The sequence below is a fragment of the Natator depressus genome, chromosome 5, assembly GCF_965152275.1.
Source record: "Natator depressus isolate rNatDep1 chromosome 5, rNatDep2.hap1, whole genome shotgun sequence".
NCBI classification, from domain to species: domain Eukaryota; kingdom Metazoa; phylum Chordata; order Testudines; family Cheloniidae; genus Natator; species Natator depressus.
The window spans coordinates 25,951,337-25,971,641 of NC_134238.1; the positions used below are offsets into that span (position 1 = coordinate 25,951,337).

The 20,305-nt window shown below is 37.8% G+C and overlaps 1 protein-coding gene across 1 annotated transcript in view; it reads right to left on the reverse strand.

The window, feature by feature from the left end:
• Window positions 1-276: 276 nt before the first annotated feature.
• NUP155 (nucleoporin 155) overlaps window positions 277-20,305 on the reverse strand; it is a 50,159-nt gene continuing 30,130 nt past the window's right edge. The window contains exons 22-35 of the mRNA XM_074952490.1: window positions 19,374-19,507; window positions 17,469-17,660; window positions 16,560-16,698; window positions 14,192-14,327; window positions 13,247-13,400; window positions 12,868-12,972; window positions 12,543-12,697; window positions 10,643-10,772; window positions 9,848-9,961; window positions 9,140-9,260; window positions 6,199-6,309; window positions 4,492-4,628; window positions 2,069-2,175; window positions 277-685 (exon numbers count right to left, since the gene is read on the reverse strand). Coding sequence (XP_074808591.1) covers window positions 547-685; window positions 2,069-2,175; window positions 4,492-4,628; window positions 6,199-6,309; window positions 9,140-9,260; window positions 9,848-9,961; window positions 10,643-10,772; window positions 12,543-12,697; window positions 12,868-12,972; window positions 13,247-13,400; window positions 14,192-14,327; window positions 16,560-16,698; window positions 17,469-17,660; window positions 19,374-19,507 — 1,874 coding nt within the window. The 3' untranslated portion in view covers window positions 277-546. The remainder of the gene's footprint in view (window positions 686-2,068; window positions 2,176-4,491; window positions 4,629-6,198; window positions 6,310-9,139; window positions 9,261-9,847; window positions 9,962-10,642; window positions 10,773-12,542; window positions 12,698-12,867; window positions 12,973-13,246; window positions 13,401-14,191; window positions 14,328-16,559; window positions 16,699-17,468; window positions 17,661-19,373; window positions 19,508-20,305) is intronic.

Here is a 20,305-nt window from a genome sequence, read left to right on the forward strand (position 1 = left end):
ACAGAGATACTTTTAAGATTGTGTTGCTAACCCTAGATCAACCAGGTCTGAGGCCAGCTAGACAACTTTTCCCCAATTTGTAATTCTCTTCTTCTTGGTGCCTGCCAGTACCGTCTCCATGTTTTTCATATTTGTCAATACTGTATGATCACTTTTGAGATTGCATCCCACTACTTCCTCCACTGCATTACGTAAATTATGTTTAGTGTAAAAAAAGGAAAAAGAAAATATGTTTTCCAAATACATTTAATCCTCAAGGGAGCAATTATACAAAGTATTTTATTTCAGCAGTATAAAAAAAGTTTTCCATTGTTAGAAAAATGTGGTGGTAGCAAAAGAAATTTATAATTTGGCAAATATACATTCTATTGGTAGATAACTGTAGATTAGTAAGAGCATAGAACACACAAATAATCAATTGCAGCAGGAACTTTAATTTTCTCCTACTTCCTTCTGAGCATTTGTTCTTCCAGATTCCAGTGCAGACATCTGAGCTTCCATTTAACAGTTCATTTTCTCTGGACTAACAGTTCTTTATCATCTTAGTCAATGAAGCCGTTCTAATTTAGCCTGTAGGGATTTAAAATTCCCAATAGTGGTCTGCACTGTTAGTGTAGGGCTCATAGACTGAAGTTCAACAAGGTAGCAACTGACAGCATCCAAACATACATTAGTGAATCGTCGTCTGTAAAGAAGAAAAACATTGTCAAGAAAACTCATTTTGGCTTTTGTTTATTAAAATTCATGTAAGAAAAGGAAGTGGGATTCCTTCAGATAGTAATGGAATAATCTGTAAATAACAAAAACCCAAATCAGCTAACTTTAATTTTTCTAACATATAGTTAATGAAAAGCAAATATTTTAAATCTCATGTTTGTGACTGAAGTATACTGGGGAACTTGTTAAATCATTTCTATTTACTTGAGTTTTAACAGTTGCCGCAATTCAAAAACCAAATTTGTAGCTCGTCAGTTCAGGAGTGAAATATTTGTTTGAATAATTTCCAGTGTTTTTATCTAATAAATAATAATAAATTAGAAGTACCCCCTCACTCAGGGATGCCTCAGAAGAACTATGCTGACTTGTTAGGAAACAATGTTATTTTGCAAAACAACTAGTTTTATTCAGTGAAATTTGTGAACATGAATGTAAAATTTGTAAATAAAAGTACATTTACATATACAAAATGGAATGGAAAAACTGAAAATAATCAGATATAAACATGATTCAATAGCAGGAAGGGGAAGCCTAAAATTAAAGATATGCTTTTCTAATTTTATTTATTTAAGTGAAATCTTACGCTTGTAAAAGGATGCTGGATTGTTAATCCTGGAAAACAGTCCTCATTTCCCAGAATGTGCATTGCATGGACAGATTTACTGCAAGCTTCCCTCCACTATCCTGCCGATATGCCTGAACCCTGTTGCAGAGGAACTATTTCCAAGGGTAGAAAAATTCATACTCCACAGGTAAAATCCTAACCCCAGTTAAGTCAATAGCAAAACTTCTCATTAGAGCAATGGGGCCAAGATTTCACCTCACACCTAAGTAAATTCTTCACAAACCTATGGATTTTAGTTAAGCTCCATCAATAGTTGACAAGTATAAAATTGAAAATAGGTTCATAAAATATGCACCAAAAATAAGTGTACCTAAGTGTACCATATATGGTTGAAAGTTGTTTACAGAGAGGGCCAGTTGCCACTAAAGATTTACCATAATCACTGTGAATCTGATCCTTGAACATGAAGCTTCAAGAGGCAGCCAATTTTTGATGTAATTCGAGGGAGTCCTCATTTTTAAAGAACTAAAAACATTTACTTAAAAGTGAGACACAATTTGTTTAAAAACAAGCACCATAATAATTAAACCCCCCATCACCTAAAACTGGAACTCCTACCCAATACATAACTCTGAACAACTGTAAGAGTAACAATGACTTTTGGTGACTCTACCTTGAGTTGCATTTTAAAATCAGTGATCCAAAGGGCTTTGGAGCTTCCAAAACAAATAACTTGAGAGTATATTTTTAAGTTTTGTAGAACACTTGTTTATAGTTCATAGTTACCTCTCAAAGTTAAGCACTTTGTTGGGGTCTTGTACATATCCCGATAATAATACATGAATACATTCCAAAAGGTGTAAAGGCTTTTTCATTCTATTCCAGTACGGGTCCTAAAAGAAGATTACATCAATTTAGGGAGGCAGTACTAAGTTAATTCTGATTCATCGATAGGGAAATGTAGAGGATGTCAGTACATAAAAATTGCATTACTGCAATATTTTAAATGTTTGATTTATTACAGCAAAAGAATGAAAAAAAAGTGAGAACTGGATGTTCGTTTACTTGCATGGGCTTCCACTACGGAAACTGTAAAACACATGAAATTCATCAAACAGTATTTTAAATATTAGACTTTGTATAATTCTAAACACACTCTGAACTACTGAATAGTTTGGTAGGGTATGGATATGTAATGGGGTCTACAAACACCATATTGAGCATAGACAGAAAGGTTAGGAGAGCCTCTCCTGTTTACATGGAAGGAGCTTGACCACACCCCCATGTAGCTGCCACAGCTCCCAATTATGGAGACAGGCACCCACAGCTTCAGCCAATAGAGGAAACAAGGCCTGCTGCTATAAAGGAGAAATTACAGAGAAGGAAGGAGAGGCAGAAAGGCCTGGGACAGAGAAGGGGTGACAGCTCTGCAGCCGGCTGCCTCCACAAACACAGTCAAGTGACCGAAGCAGACTGCTAGACTCAATTCGAGGCGAGGACCCAAGTGTGACACTATACCCCATATTCATCACAGTAATATTATGATGCTATGATTATGGCATCATGGCGATGCATTTTGTACAATATGAGTAATGTGAGGTGTCATTGGAAAAGTTATGATTTGCTGAATATTATTATCTTATTTATAAGCATGTATCATTTTTGTATCTAAAGTTGTGAATATTGACTATGTATCTATATTTCAAATGTAGTTACACCTGGGCGACACCCACTGGGCAAAATGCTTCCAGCCTAGACAGCTGGTTGTGAAGGGCCCATTCAGGGTAATGAGCCATTAGGAAAAACAACAGGCCTTAGGAGAAGGTTATCCCCCACCTGGTGAGCCTTCCTGGGGATGCTCCAGACAACCTGTAAGTAATGGCTGCTATGAAGCAGTAGGGCATGCAAGGGGCATGTGACCAGACCACATGACACTGATCTCCATTTTGGGTACCTGTATTTTCCCACAAACTGGGCTAGGAATTGTTTTTGGAATAAAAGGTTCCCGCCATATCTTCAAGCAGGGAGTGACATCATCTGTGGTTCTTCACTCCCCACTACTCAACACCTAAGAGAAGCTTCTAAGGAAAAGGACTTGGAACAGGGGTGGGGAGCCCAAGCTGTGCCTTGAGAATCTGCAAGCCTATTTGTATCTTCAGTCAGGGTAAGAAATTCCTAAATCATATCCAATCTTTCTAGTATTTTAGGTTTAGTTTACAGTTTTGTTTATTTGCTAGGTAATCTGCTTTGATTTGTTTGCTATCATTTATAATTGCTTAGTATCTATCTTTTTGTAGTTAATAAGCTTGTTTTATGTTCTAACCTAAACCAGTGTGCCTTTAAGTGAAGTGTCTGGTGAAATATCTCAGCTTAGTTACCAGACGTGTGCATATTCCTCTCCACATTGAGGGAGGGGCATGCCTGGGGAGCTGGGAAACTGGCTGGTGTCTGCTGTTTACACTCAGGTAGCCCAGTTTGGGTGAGCGTTATTACCTGCTGTCGGGTAGTCGGGTGATTACAGGGCTTGGGTGAGGCTGGCTGTGCCCCCAACCCAGCTGTGTGTCTTAGAGGGGCGCTGTGGTTCCCACAGCTCCCAGACTGCACCCCAAGGGTGACAACTGGTCACACGAGGAACTACTCTGACCGGGGACAATCTGAGGAGCATCTGTCAGGAGCAGCAGGGACCCCTCAATAGATTATACCTGGAGCCAGTGACAGGGCAAAATGAACAACATAGATTATCTTTGTTCTTTAATAAGAAAAAACACACACTATGAACTAAAAACGCAGGAAGTGATTCTTATTATTTGTGCCAGTCACAACCCAGGGAAATTAATAAGCTAAGAAAGATGAAATAGTTTGTCTGTTTCTGTTGACCTTGCCATTATGAACTACCTCTAAGAAAAAAGAAAATCATATTCAGGAATCCAAGACCTGTTGTCCATGCTGAGGTGCAGCAATTCTAATAATTTTAATCCTATTTATGATAGGCAGGAGATCATCTGTAGCTGAAGTAACAGAAATATCAGAGTTTAGTTTTCCTCACCTACTAGGATCAGAAACAGTGAAGTTTTTTATTTTTTAAACTAGTAAGATATTCTGAAATCCCAAGGTCTATTAAAATGTCTGATACATCTCATTTTAACTTTAATATACAATTTTAGAATTTAATGTTGAAGATAATATTTGAGCTCAAATTTTATCCTTACCCGTGTTTTGAACAACTGGTCATACACTTCCAGTAGCCTAGATAGTGGCACTCCAATTTCCCGCATAGTATATGTTACGAATCCCACATCCCAGTTCAAAGAACAAACTTGTTGTTCTAAAAACTGCACTAAGAAATCTGAAAAACAAAGAACTGCCTGTTTAGGTTCCATCTTGCTTTAATATTAGTTTAACAAAACTAATGAATGTTAGGTATCTACACAAAGTTTAGTTATGTCTTCCTTACACAGAACCTTTCAACTGTGGAGATCAAAGCATTTTACAAAGTGGGTAAGAGTTATCCCAGAATTTACAAATGGGAAAACTGAGGCCGAGAGAATATGCAAGATGGGCTGCTTTCCAGAGTCAGATGCTGCTATGAGCATCACAAGAGATATTACTCAGGAGCAACAACACGATGTTACTAAAGGTTTAGCACATTGTCCTTGTGATACTTTCAGGCTATGCTGTTGTCCAGGGAAATTCAATAGCCCAACTCTGATTTTCCCCTGTGACAGTACAACACACTGCTATTAGATTGCCAGACTAGTCTGTTTTATCCAAAATACCAGCACACCCATACCATGTTTAACTCTCGGTAACATAAACCTCTCGTATTTGCAAAAGCTTAGAGTGACATATATCCATGCAGGTTTTTATACAAACAACCTCTTCACCATGGGATTTGAGTATCTCAAAGAAGAAACACAGACCCCAATCTAATACAGGACACAGAGTTCCCATATATTATACTTTATGGAATTGCCTCTGTAGATATATAAAATATATAGATATGTCAAGTAGATACATAAAGAATCTAACAACTGTACAAAACACACACACACACACACTGCATATATTTAGTATGTGAATAGAAAGACCGCTCTACCCTTCAATGTCTAGTTTATGTAACTGTCCAAAAGTAAATTCAGCTGTTTGAATAGAGCAAAATAAGACCATTTCAGAACTTAGATTAGCTACAGTTTTGGGTGAAAAGTACTAATCATAGGTAAGTTCCAGGAACATAAGAATTGCCATATCATATCTGTATTATTAATATCTGTTTTTCCATTACAATCTCGTCTCTTCTCTTTTTCTAGCCACTCTCCCCAATCATCCTCCAAAGTGACTGTGATAATAAGCAAGCACCACAACCCTATTGTCCAAATTCTTGCTCTTGGACAACAAAGAAATGACCAGCCATCTGCCCTAAAACCCATCATCAGGAATTCCCTAATTTACTCAACAACCTCAATCACTATTGTCTTCGCAACAGTAAACCTCAATGAAAATTGATTTCATTTTACTATTCCAGCCACAAGGGAAAATTTAACATATAAAAACAGTGATTAAATATTACAGACAGCGGAGGAAATAAAGTTTTCTTTAGAAACATAATCTTACAATTGTCTCTTTTCAGAAGAAGAAGACAGGTAATTTTCCAATAATCTCAAAAAAACTTGTTTCACCATGCTCTTTTGATTCTGTCTTGTATAAAGAGTACAGCATGTAAAGCTAACATTTATTTAACATATGCAAAAACAGCGTCTATATATACTGGTAAATTTAGTTGCTTTTTAATTAGCATCATACAAAGTTTAAATACTGAATAAAACATGTATGTTTCAATGCTTAGGGAGTACTCGAGGCATTTGAACCCATTGCCATAATGCCTATTTTTCTTCCAAATACTCTGTTAAATTGCTTACCTAAAGGAAAATAACGAGGTGTGCCAGCGTATATCTTTCCAAGCAATACCATCTTTAGACTAAGAGCTTGCATTCTGTCAGCTGGGCTCAGTGTCACACTGTCACTCAACTCTGAAAGAGAACAGTTAGGCATATAATCTACCTTTAAAACTAAAGTTTATGGAGGGTAATTAAATTAAAAAAAAACAGCTATTACCTCTTACTACAGTGTTGTACTTGCATTTACCACTAACACTTCAAGCAAGTCTTTTCTAACCCTGACTTTTATATTCTTAGGGCATACACACAACTCCATTTATTGTTGGTGGGAAGTCAGTATGTATGCATGTAGAAATGCAAATACACTTTCAGATTCCATACGAATGCATATATGTTATATGAATAGGTTTAGTATTCACTAGAATTTCACATAAATTCACTAATATACATGATCAAATGGCTTTAATATCTTAAAAAGTCTTATCCAATAGCTTTTGGGAGACCTATGTGAAATGAACTGTAGTTTCAAGCCAATACCCAGTGGAAAGGTGCACACATCGCAAAATCACCATCAACGGTGACACAACTTTCCTGGCAGTCTCCAGTACAAAAGCAAGGACTGAGTGGGCAAGGAAAGTGAACTACTTGTTCACTATAGAGGTTAAGGCAAACTGGCGGAGCCAGGTGGGGAAGCCTGCCCTGCTAGAACCAGTGCTCTACCTCTTCTTTGGATAAACAGAAGACTTCAGTTTCCATGAGGTCAATTTCATAAACACTAAATTCACTTGAGGTTTTAATCCTTCTCAGCATAGCTTTACTTAACATTTTGATTAAGATTTCCTTATCCTGAAACCTTCAATAAAAGTCTGCAGGATTTCTGAAGCCATCTCTTTTAGAAATGCCCCTGTATAATGGCAACCAAGAGGAGTATAAACAGAGCTCTGCTCTGCCAAGCAGATGATCAGGGGTTTGAGGTCAGCAGGGGGTAGGAGTGAGGTGGAGGAGGCAGCACACTCTGCCCTCTAGAAGGATCTTCACTTGCCATTTGGCAACTCATTTCTGTCTCCAGAGAACGCTATGTCCAGACTCTCCTTGAAGAGAGACATGGTTGCACATAATTGGTACAGGATGGGGGGGGAGGGAGGAAGAGAGGGGTGTTTCCTAGTGGATCACAAACTAAATAGGAGTCAACAATGTAATACTGTTGCAAAGCAAAAAAAGCAATCATAATTCCAGGATGTAATAGAAAGAGTGTTGTAAGCAAGAAACAAGAAGTAATTCTTCTACTCAACACTGGTAAGGCCTCAGCTGGGGTACTGTGTCCAGTTCTGGGCACCACACTTCAGGAAAGATGTGGACAAACTGGAGAAAGTTCATAGGAGAGCAACAAAAACGATTAAAGGTCTAGAAAACTTGAACTACTAGGAAAGACTGAAAAAATGGGGTTTGCTTAGTCTGGAGAAGAGAAGACTGCAGTGGGACATGATAACAGTCCTCAAATAGGGCAAAAGGTTGTTATAAAGAGGAGGGTGATAAATTGTTCTTCTTATTCACTGAGGATAGGACAAGTAGTAAGCGGCTTAGATTGCAGCAAGAGAGATTTAGACTAGAGATTAGGAAAAAATTCCTAACCGAGAAGGACAGTTAAGCACTGGAACAAACTACATATGGAATCTTCATCATTGGAGATTTTTAAGAACAGGTTAGACAAAATACCTGTCAGGAATGGTCTAGATCAGTGGTTCTCAAAGCTGGTCCGCTGCTTGTTGAGAAAAAGCCCCTGGCGGGCCGGACCGGTTTGTTTACCTGCTGCGTCCGCAGATTCGGCCGATCACAGCTCCCAGTGGCCGCGGTTCGCCACTCCAGGCCAATGGGGGCTGCGGGAAGCGTGGCCAATGGGGGCTGTGGGAAGGGCGGCCAGCATGTTCCTGGGCCCGTGCCGCTTCCCGCAGCCCCCACTGGCCTGGAGCGGCGAACCGTGGCCACTGGGAGCCGCGATCGGCCGAACCTGTGGAAGCGGCAGGTAAATAAACTGGTCCGGTCCACCAGGGGCTTTCCCTGAACAAGTGGCTGACAGGCTTTGAGAACCACTGGTCTAGATAATACTTGACTTCTGCCTCCGTGCAGGGGACTGGATTAGATAACCTATTTCAGTCCCTTCCACTCCAACATTTCTATGATTCTATAAGGCAACGAAGGGGAGTAAGGTGATTAATTGAGTGGGAGGATGTGCTGTAAAAAATGCCTCTCTATAATGTGGGTTATTCAAGTCACATGTACATGTAAATCATCCTGAGATTTGTTTGTACAAATGTTTGATTTCTACCTTCCGTTAGGCATTGGAAACAATCATGTTAACATTACTGAATTAATAGGCAGGCTCAAAAACCCAAGGACAGTTCAATTTCAACATATCATTTAATAAAGCCATTTTAAAAAAAATTGTGTAAATAGATAATGCTACTAACAAATGAACATATTTATTATTATAATGGAAAATAAGTGATTTTTTCCTACTTATGTTATAACATGTCTTTGTGTTTAACAGCTGCATTCCACTCACTGTTAACACATCTTCTAAATCTTTAGAATGATTGAAATGAGGAGCATTCAGCTGCCATGTCCACAACTGGAAGAAAATGTACTTCTACTGCTGCAATACAAACAGACTCAAGCCCCAATCCCAAAACAAGCTACATGGGAGTACAGAGGATGAGGACCTCATCCTGTACTATTCTTTTGTTTAAATAATAAGCCTTTGAATTTTTACAAAATTCAAAGGCTTTGAAGTTAGGTTTCACATTCAATGAAATCTATACTGCAGAATATTCCTAAAAGATATACTTAACATCTCATGTGGATAGGATACTAACAGCAGCATAAGATCACTGGCACAAAATGCTTTCATTATCAGTTATTCTATATTTCTAAGCTACTTCAGTCCCAGTCTGTCAAGACTTGCCTTTCTCAATTATTTCTTGCCAAAGAGTCTGCACCAAGATAGGGTCTGAATGCCCTGCACAATGTATAATTGCAAGCTTACACTCCGAGAGTTTGAAAGGGTCAGCAAATTCACCATACAGCTGCAATAAAAAAAGACAGAGTTTGGTATTTCAGTCAAGACAAAACACCACGATTTACTATCAGAGTGAAATTAAATAGAACAGTTATTCATTAACATGCACCATACACAAAGTGAAACAAAGCCAAAATAGTAGACGGTGCATTTTAATAGCCATTGACAGATATTGCATGAAGAGCATTTGTATTGAATCAAGTCAGCTCTGTATCACCATACAATCTTAAAATTTTAAAGCAAGCTAAGAAAAAACTAGAGTGTTTGCCAATTCAACACCTCTAAAACCAAAGAAGCTATGCACTGTAAATAATATGTGTTTCCTACAGCCGACAACTCAAAGAGAAAGATGAAAATTATTGAAGGTAAAATATGAAAATATAAGATTAGACAGGCTAAACCTAAATATATATAAATTTTGAAAACAGGAAGCTGAATTCACTGTGACTGTTTTGGCTAATAGCTGATAAACAATTTGTTGGAATCTGTCATTCTCAGATATTAGAGAAGCTTATATTCAGGAGTGGGATATTGCATCTTCTTTTGCATGAGTAGTTTGAGCAGTCAGGTGAACATCAACTTATTTCTAATCACCTTAGTTATGTCCATCAGCTCAGAATCCAACTGGGAAATTGCATCTTGTACTGAAGAATGATGGAAATATTGCCGTTGTAATGTTTCCTCTATTTGTAGCTGTATCCTAGCCACCTAGTTTTAAAAAAATCAAGATAATTCAAGAGTCCTTCATTTCATCCAAAGCTATGGAAACTTGGAAAAACCTAGAATTGGTTCTAACACATTTGAATATAGACATTCCATGAGTATATATTAGAGACATAATCCTAGTAAAGTGAATGAATCTGGATCTGCTGATTTTTACTGGGACAATGCATTTCAGCCTAAACAGTCTGTTTTTGCATTTACATCAGTAGAAAAAAAAATAGTGTAATTGTTAATAATACAAAAGGCCTATGCTAACACTGATATTAATAGAAACATTAACTTTTCATCATAGCTTCTCCCCTATCCTGTCCCTCCTCTCTTGTCCTGTCCATTCTCCTTCCCTCCAATGCCCTCGGCCCCTCACTTTTCTTTCCATTTCCTCCCTAATGAAGCCCACCTCCCAAAAAATAATTATGGAACTAACATGATGTTTGCTGCCATTACACAATTCACTCTGCTTGTGCGCTATATCCCATTCCCCCAACCTGTCTGTCTGCTTTATTAGATTTTAAGCTCTTCAGGGAAGGGACTGTGCTGCTCTGTGTTTGTACAATGCCTAGCACAATCAGGCCCCCACTCTTGGTTGGTCCTTAGGCAGTACCATAAACATGACTAATAATTAATAATAATAGCAACTAAGGAAAACGGTTTTTCATTTTTTCTTACTTCCATTTTCTCTTCTAGTTCATGTAGGAATTCACCATCTGCTGCTATCGATGATATGGCAGTGGAACTCTTGGCACTCAAAATGGCACGTGCAATATATTCAAGACGCTGCTGAAGTGGAATCTCTGTGCTGCAAAAGAAACAAACATTCAGTTGTAAGCCACGTGCCTAGAACATAGAATCATAGAAATGTAGGGCAGAAAGGGACCTTGAGAGGTCTAAAACAGCCACTGTGCTGACGAAGGACCAAGTAAACCTAGACCATGCCTGACAGGTGTTTCTCCAGACCATGCCTGACAGGTGTTTTCAAAAACCTCCAGTGATGGGGATTCCACAACTTCCCTTGGAAGCTTATTCCAGAGCTTAACTACCCTTAGAGTTAAAAAGTTTTTCCTAAAATCTAATCTAAATCTCCCTTGCTGCAGATTAAGCCCACTACTTCTTGTTCTCCATGTCCATTAAAGGAAGGACACAGTTCATCACCATCCTCTTTATAACAGCCATTAACATATTTAAAGACTGTTTTCAGGTCCCCCCTCAATCTTCTCTCCAGACTAACCAAGCACAGGACCTTTTACCATGCTTGTTGTTCTCCTCAGGTTTCTCCCAATTTATCCACATCTTTCCTGAAGTGTGTCGACCAGAACTGGACACAGTACTCCAGCTGAGGACTCACCAGTACCAAGCAGAGTGTGACTATTACTTTCAGTGTCTTATGTATGACATTTTTGTTATTACACTCCAGAATATTAGCCTTTTTTGCAACTGCATCACACTGTTGACACATTCAATTTGTGGTCCACTATAAACCCTAGATCCTTTTCAGCACCTACTTAGTTATTCCCGATTTTGTAGTTGCACATTTGATTCTACCTTCCTAAGCACAGTACTTTGCACTTGTCTTTACTGAATTTCATCTTTATGATTTCAAACCAATTCACTAATTTGTCAAGGTCATTTTGAGTTCTAATCCTGCCCTCCAGAGTGCTTGCAATATCTCCCAACTTGGTGTCATCTGTGAATTTTATAAGCATACTCTCCACTCCACTATCCAAGTCAAAATACTGGACTGACCCCTGCGGGACACCACTAGATATCCCTTACCATTTTGACACCAAACTACTAATAATTACTCCTTGAGTATGTATTTCAACTAGTCAGTACTATAATACCCAGTTTTTAGTAATTTCATCTAGACCACATTTCCCTAGTTTGTTTATGAGAATGTCATATGGAACTGCTGTATGCAATGGTGTTGTAGCCATGTCAGTCCCGGGATATTAGAGTGACAAGGTGAATGAGGTAATATATTTTATTGATCAACACATGTCTCATCACTCTCACCAGTAGAAGTTAGTCCAATAAAAGATATTACCTCACCCACCTCGTCTCTCTAATGTGGAACTGTGTCAAAAGCTTTATGGAAGTCAAGATATCTCATATCTACTGCTTCCCCCTATCCACTAGGCCAGTAATCCTGTCAAAAAAGCGTGTTCCCAAGACTGTTCCCAAAATAATTATACTAAAGGGAGCATAGGAATCAGGACTTCTAAATTCTCCAGGCTCTGACACTGACTCCAAGTGTAACTAAATAACCACTTTGTATGTGCCCATCTGTAAGACAGTTCTTCCTCTGCTACTCTACAATTATTATATAAAACTATATAATAAAATACACAATGTAACTAAGTTACCAGTCAATATTCTACAACTACATTAATTCTGTAACCTGTTTATTTCTGTATAAAATATGCAACAATTTCCATTTTATCATTCTAATAGTAGCCAGGTTAAAAATAATATTTTAGGTTTTTGTTTATTGTTTAGTCTTTACACAAATTAACTTTTCTTTTATTATCTCAATACTAGGAATAATACACTGATTACAAACTGTCCATACCTATGCATGTCTGCCAATTTAGCCAACACTCTGGCTGCATTACTGAAATTCCTGTTCTTCTCAAAGTATCTCCACAATAAATCCATATAACGGACTTTGTTTTGATCAATCTTGGCCATACGCACCAGATACGGCTCCAGAAATGGGGAGGTAATCTGCAGGAATCATATAAACCACAGTTAGGTCTTTTTTTTTTAAAAGCATCCTTAAAAACTTCTCTGTTCCTAGTGTGTGTTTTTAGCTAGTATTACAATCAACTCTTTTGGCCTAATAGAAGTACCCTACAAAATACTTTTGTGACTATGTTTGTTTTGCATGATCTTACCTGTAGCAGTTTATCTGCAAGGTCAGCTTGTATCAGCCAGTTGTAGAGAGCAATAGAGAAGAGTTCATCTGTTGAACGCTGAGCCAATTTTAGCATCTGTTCAAACTAAAGGAAGAAAAGCTCAAAGATGTTACTCCAGAACTGTTCACATTTCATAAATAGCTCAAAGTCTTTGTCACCGGGCTTATAAACATTGCATATTTATATGTGCCAACATCTATATTAACATACAATAATTTTTGTGAACACCGTATCTTCTCTCATACTGAAACAAATTCATTTCAAGTCCTGACTTTATCTCTGTTAATTTACTTTGCAACAATATGTTGTACAAACTTCCTTAATAGTTGTAACTAGGTCTCTTTTGTAAATTTCTTACATGCTGTCCCGCTTCTTCATTGCTCAGCATATTGGGATCGGATGACAACACTGGAGGGCCTGGCTTTTTGGGCACACTGGGAGACTGAGGAGCAGCTTTACTTTGATTTACTAGTTCCTGAAGGGTGTCAGTGATGCACTTGTAACTATTTAACCTGCAAGTAGGTGCAAGAGAAAGAACAGTTTAAGTTACAGATATCTGTGAGATCCTTGTTCCCACAAAATAGGTTACTATATACACTGAAAAAATATTTCTGAAACTAAAAGGAAAGGTTTTCTATAGGACCCTGTGAGTTGAATCAATGTAATTTACTACCAGTCTCTCTCCTCTGGAATTAACTTCCTCACAAATACTTTGTTGTGCAAATCCCCCACTTCAGTAGTAACTGCTAACATGCTATTTTCCTTTCAGTTAGGAGGGCAGGGTGCAAAGGCCTTGGAGGGTACTTATTCCCAATAAGAAATAATTTAAGGGCTATACACTATGAATACTACTCCTCAGTCAGGTCATATTTTTCATAATGGAGCATCTTCCATTAAAAAAGTAACATGACTAAACCTGGCAAACATTTTACAGATATTCTTGAAGTCATTGCTGCCCCCAAACAATAGTGCTGCAAAGGGGGGCAGTTATAATCTTGAATATCATCCACAATTCCCCCCCCCCCTTTTTTTTTTAACAAGTTACAGGTTAATTCAATTATATAAAGTTTAGATCAGACAACCTTCCCCAAACCGTATCTTATTACCTACGATCAATTAACCTTTTGGCCAAAATAAAGATGGCACATCTTATCACTATCTAAGGAACATGCACTGAGAAAAATGTGTTCTCACCCTGCTCTTAATTCTAGAAGGCTTATCTATCATCCCACCCAAATCAGCTGAAAAGTTCTTATGAGTAAAGTGCCTTGAATAAAATTGCCCGTATATCCTGAAAACTTGCCTCTCCTGGAAAGCCTGGAGTCCAACAATATCCTCATCAGGTTCTCCATTTTTGTAGAAATGAAGTCCAAGACCTTGAGGATCCTTCTTCTCAGCAGCAGTAAGAGACAGTTCCACCACACCCTCATAGAAACGCACTTGAGATAAGGAAGAACTGAGAGTTTGGTCCATCACAATATTAAACATACTGCGAACTACTATACAATACTGAACTAATATATTGCACACTTCCCATTTTAGAATGCCAGAATTCCCCTCACTCCCAGTGGCTCTGATCCTACAAACACTTATGCACATGCTTAATTTGGGGGAGTATTGACATGCTTAAAGTTATACATTTGAAGGATTGGGGCCCAAATCATTTCGAATATTACAGCAGTTGTATGATTATCTACAAAAAGAATTCATTTTCTCTGAATGCTAGGTTAACACAGAATGATCTTTCAACAACATGTATAGTATGAGACAACATCTGCAACAATAAACGGCCATTTAAATTCTACCCTAAGTGTTTTGTTAGAAGAATTATACCAAATGGTTAAGTGCCTTGGCAATTTTGTGTAGAAAATGTGGAACAGTGCACAGGAGTATTTTTTAAATAGGAAAAATATGCCTGAGTTGCTCAAATCTAATCAAGACAAGCCATAAATAAAAGAAGATTTTGATGTGTATAAAATGCAAGGGCTAACAATAAGCTATTTATGGATGAAATTTGCTCAAAAACCAGAGGGAAATAAGAAACATGACACTAATGGACATCAGGAAAACTTTTTTATGCACAGAACAATCAGTTTGTGGAATGGATAACAAAACACTAAAATCAGAAATGCAACCATGAATGTATTAAAAAACCCAAACAAGTTCAACAAGTACAGCGCCTGAAGTAAATAGGATGAAATTCAATAAGGACACATGCAAAGTACTCTACTTAGGAAGGAACAATGAGTTGCATACAAAATGGGAAATGACTTCCTAGGAAGGAGTACTGCAGAAAGGAATCTGGGGATCATAGTGGATCTCAAGCTAATTATGAGCCAGCAGTTAGAACTGTTGCCAAAACAAAACAAAACAAAAAAGCAAACATCATTCCGGGATGTATTAGTAGAAGTGTTATAAACAAGGCACGAGAAGTAATTCTTCCGCTCTACTCTGTGGTGATTAGGCCTCAACTGGAGTATTGTGTCCAGTTCTGAGTGCCACATTTCAGCAAAGATGTGGACAAATTGGAGAAAGTCTAGAGAAGAGCAACAAAAACAATTAAAGGTCTAGAAAACATAACCTATGAGGGAAGATTGAAAAAACTGGATTTGTTTAGTCTGGAGAAGAGAAGACTGAGTGGGGACATAATAGTCATGTACATAAAAGGTTGATGGAGGTACAAGGAGGATAGAGAAAAATTGTTCTCCTTAACCTCTGAGGATAGAACAAGAAGCAATGGACTTAAATTAGAGCAAGGGCAGTTTAGGTTGGACATTAGGAAAAGCTTCCTAATTATCAGGGTGGTTAAGCACTGGAATAAATTGCCCAGGGAGGTTGTGGAATCTCCATCACTGGAGATTTTTAAGAGCAGGTTAGAAAAACACCTGTCAGGGATGGTCTAGATAATACTTAGTCCTGCCTTGAGTGCAGGGGACTGGACTAGATCAGGGATTCTCAACCTTTTTCTTTCTCAGGCTCTCCCAACACGTTATAAAAATTCCGTGGCCCATCTGTGCAACCAGAATTGTTTTTCAGCATATTTAAAGCCAGGGCTGGCATTAGGGGATAGCAAGCAGAACAACTGCCCAGGGCTCCGCTCCACACCACAAGGAACTCTGTGAAGCTAAGTTGCTCGGCCTGTGGCTTCAGCCCTGAGCAGCAGGGCTTGGGATTTGGCTTTCTGCCCTGGGCCCTAGTGAGTCTAATGCCGGCCCTGCTTTCTGGTTTATTTTGAAAGACTCCCTGAAACCTGCCTGCGCCTCCCAGGGGGCCCCAGAGTCCTGGCTGAGAACCGCTGGGCTAGATGACCTCTTGAGGTCCCTTCCAGTCCTATGATTCTAAGGTGAAAAGAAGAATCATTACAGATTAGGCCTATTGATGGACAAATGTAAATGAGCTGCTTAGATTACTTCCATCCTGAAATATGACTATCAATAACAGCATAAAATAAGGCAAAGAGTTAACATATTTAGAATGTGAATTCATACATAAGCTCCTCTGTCTCCATGTGTTCATTTTTCTTACCTATATGTATATTTTTCTGGATTATCTCTCGGCTACTCCAAGAATACTATGCTTTGATCTGAAGTGCCAAAAAGAGGTAAAAATGGGGTCTGAACCAAAGACTGAACTCAAAAGTTGTCAAGTTTCCAGTGCTGTTTGCCTCTCACCTTGTCTATATTGTGCACAGACATTAGAAAGGTCCACTTGATTGCTGATCTTTTGGTACTCCTTCAATGACTCTCTTAGCATCTTCTCTTTTTCCAACTTGCTCTGAACCTGTCGGGACCGCTGAAGCAATTCATTTGCCTACAGTAAAACAATTGGAAATTTAAGTCCTTATTAATTTAAGTTACACTGTCATGAAGATTTTCTTTGCAGTAACTCACAGTTTCTGTTAAGTCACATGTTTCAAAGCCTGAAGTACTACAGACCCTATCACTTCAAGTTTAAAAAAAAAAAAAAAAAAAAAGTTCTCTGCCCAGAGACAACATGTCGAGTTCTAGGCAGAAAGATTCTGTAACCAAGATAAGGGACAAAAGGAGGTTTTTGTTACTGGTTTACTGGCTGACTGAAATGAATGAATTAGTTCCTGTTTGAACGCTTGTTTTTAATGCTCCCGGGTGGATTACAGTGTTGTAAGATTGCTTAAATGTTAGGGCAACAGAGGTTTTATATACATGCCTTTTTAACTATTACATAAATCTAAAGGAAATAAAGTTGGAGATGGAATTAAAAGTAGATTCATAATGGAAAATGTGCATTTAGCTATTGTATCACTACCAAATGACATGTCATTTATTGACAAATAAATCTGACAGTCAAGAGCACAAACATTTTGTGCTCATTTGATCACACTACCTAATATTCTGCAAGTTTGGATGGAAGACCATTAATGATAATCAGCTCATTTAAAGTAATTTCTATTAGGCTTACATTGAGCTCCAAGAGGATACAGTGGGATTAATATAAAATGCACAATAGCATTTTGCTAAGGCAAAAGAACAATTATACAGAACAATTCTGTCTTCCATGAATACCTCTCACTTTCACCACAGATAATCAAAAGTACATTATACCTTGGAACAGACAGCATCATCAGTACTGTACAGAAGTGGACATATGTCTTGTAAATGTGAACTGATGCCATCCACAGCAGCATTATCTCTGATGTAACAGTTAATGAGAGAGGCAATGAGTGCTCCAGTTAACTCTTTGTCTCTAATTACTAAGTCTTTGAAAGTAGTAATCTTCAAATGCTCTTGAAATTCCTATTGGAAGAAAAAAAATCCATTATATTTCCAAAGCTGCAGCATTCTCATATTTCCAAACAGGGCTATTATAATAGAAGCAAATTCAGCTGCTTTCCCAACAAATAAATTTCAATGACCAAAATTCACAGAATCAATGCACATTTTTTAATGCCTGTTAACAATTAAAATAGAAAATACTATATTAAAGAGGATGATCCAGCAGTTATGGCCCTCGCCTGGGACTCAGAAGAGCAGAGTGCAATTCCCTGCTCTGCCAAGGACTTCCTGTGTGGCCTGAAGTCCATGTCACTTAAGTCTCTGTGCCTCGGTTCCCCATCTGTAAAATGGGGGGAATAATACTACGTCCCTACCTCAGAGGGCTGTTGTGACAACGAATATGTTAAACATTGTGAGACATTCAGATACTGTAGGACTGGGGCCCATATATCTATCTAAGAGAGATGGATAAATGAATACTGGTGACTCAAAGGACTTTGGACGCAAAGGAAATTATGCATGTTTGCACCCTTTTTTGCTTCTTTGTATAAAGTCTTAAAGATTATCATCCTGTTTTTTAAAAAATAATATAAATATCTGGTCATGTGAATCTTTTTGCGAACTAGTGGTATTATCTCTCAAGAGACTGAAAACTGCAAGAATGCAAGAGAAAGGTTTTTTTGTTAGTTTTAAACAGCTAGTTAACTAACTCTTGACAAACACTGGAGAAATGCTTCTTTTTTTAAAGCAATCACTCCCAACCTCAAAAGTAGGGGACTGAGAAAACTCCCATGTCCATTTTTTAAACCAACAAATAAAACAAATATACTTTCCCTCAGCGCGTGCACACACACACTTCTGCAAATCATATTTAAAATTATCCTCACTATCACCAGGACAGAATTACTTATGCTCATAAATTAACTGCTGGTGCTAGGTTGGTGCTAATGGTGCAATGTTTTTCATTGCCAAACAAAAGAACTTTGATTAAAACTGTTATTGATGGGCAACTTAGAACACTCCATGTTGTTTACACAAGACAAATGTAGTTACTTTCTTTCCTTTATAAAGGTGACTTCAGTTCTACTTTCTCTGTCACTGAAATCAACTGTGTTTCAAATAGGCTTTAGATTCCAAAGGTGTCTCCTGAGTTACTCGCTGCAGCATTTGTTGACACATCTGCCAGTTATCTTAATGGTGGCAGCAGCAGAAGTTCCTCCACAAATTTCCTTGAGGACTGAACAGCCTTTCGCATCCCAAAACTGCTGGGACTTGAAGCCTCTGGTACCTGGGCCTTTCTTCCTCTGCTAGACCTTTGCAAGCCAGAAGGTAGGGAGTGAATTTTCTATGCAGGCTCATTTCAGTCCCATTGTCTTCACTCTGCACTTCCCAGACTTTGCTCAATGGCAAAGTGAGGACAGAGTGATTACAAAACAAACTCAATATTAACTTCTAAGCAGAGTTTTAAAAAAGCAAATCCAATATTACTTAATAGCATTTCAAATCGGCTAATTAGTTTGGGGTGTGAGAGCAACACGTTAGATTTTATTTTAACAGAATACTTGCAACACCAAGAAAACTGAACTCTAGAAATCTCTGTACATGCTGTATAGGTTGTGAAGTCCATTTAAATGGATTAGACTAACTGTTTAAAATGCATATTTAAGAAGTCCAGACTTGTTAAATGCAATCAACTAAAAAACAGACTGTTGTTCAGTAAAGTTTATACCATACCTTCTGAAGCTCACCTACAACAACATTGAATTGGTGCTCACAGAGAAGTTTCCACAAAGCTAAAGCCTGGCAGGTTTTGTGAACAAGTTGCTGGATCCCTTGAAGTGAGGTCTTTTCCGTTAACTGTGCCTCTGCTGTAACATTGAATAGATCATGGGTAATTTTCTATTCAGGTACTACATGTGGTTTTCTTGAGTTACCATGCCAACTTTTGTTTTACAATGACATTTCCCCATATTTTTAAGGAGTTTTTTCCTCTCTCTTTGCTGTTTGATGTTTCATTTTCATTCCTGTTTGTGTGGATCTTTACATCTCAACACTTCCCAAAACAGATACTAATTGGTCACCACTTATCTCCAACTACAAACACAACAGAAGACCTTTTTGAAAAATAAACATAGTTCTGTATGTGCATACTGATTTCATATATTGACCAGCCTCAAATAGAAGTCCAGATTAATAATTTATCATAAATTTTCAAAAAAAGTGTATTAAATGAACTATACTAAATTATTCTAGAAACAGCAATTATAAATAATTTACTTAAAAATTTCCTTAACTTATGACTGCTATGGTAATGTAAATAAATTATTGATAATAGTAAGGCATTAACTAATAGCATCTTCTATTTAACAGCATCCCTTAAATATGAAATCTAAGTAACAAAAATAAAAAGTAAAAAAAACCCAATCCATGGATTGGAGTTAAGGGTGTGTTATGATGAAATATGAATATCTTTATATTGGATATAATATGTTGATTATGTAGGCAATGTAATACTTATGATGTCCTTAATTCACTTCTTTGGTTAAGTGCTTGCATGTTGTGAAGATGCAACCACTGCTAATCACTTGGAAACCACAACTATGTTTTGAAAGAAAGTTTTTGAGTTTTGGCATGCACACAGAAAAATATAACAAAACATGAATAGG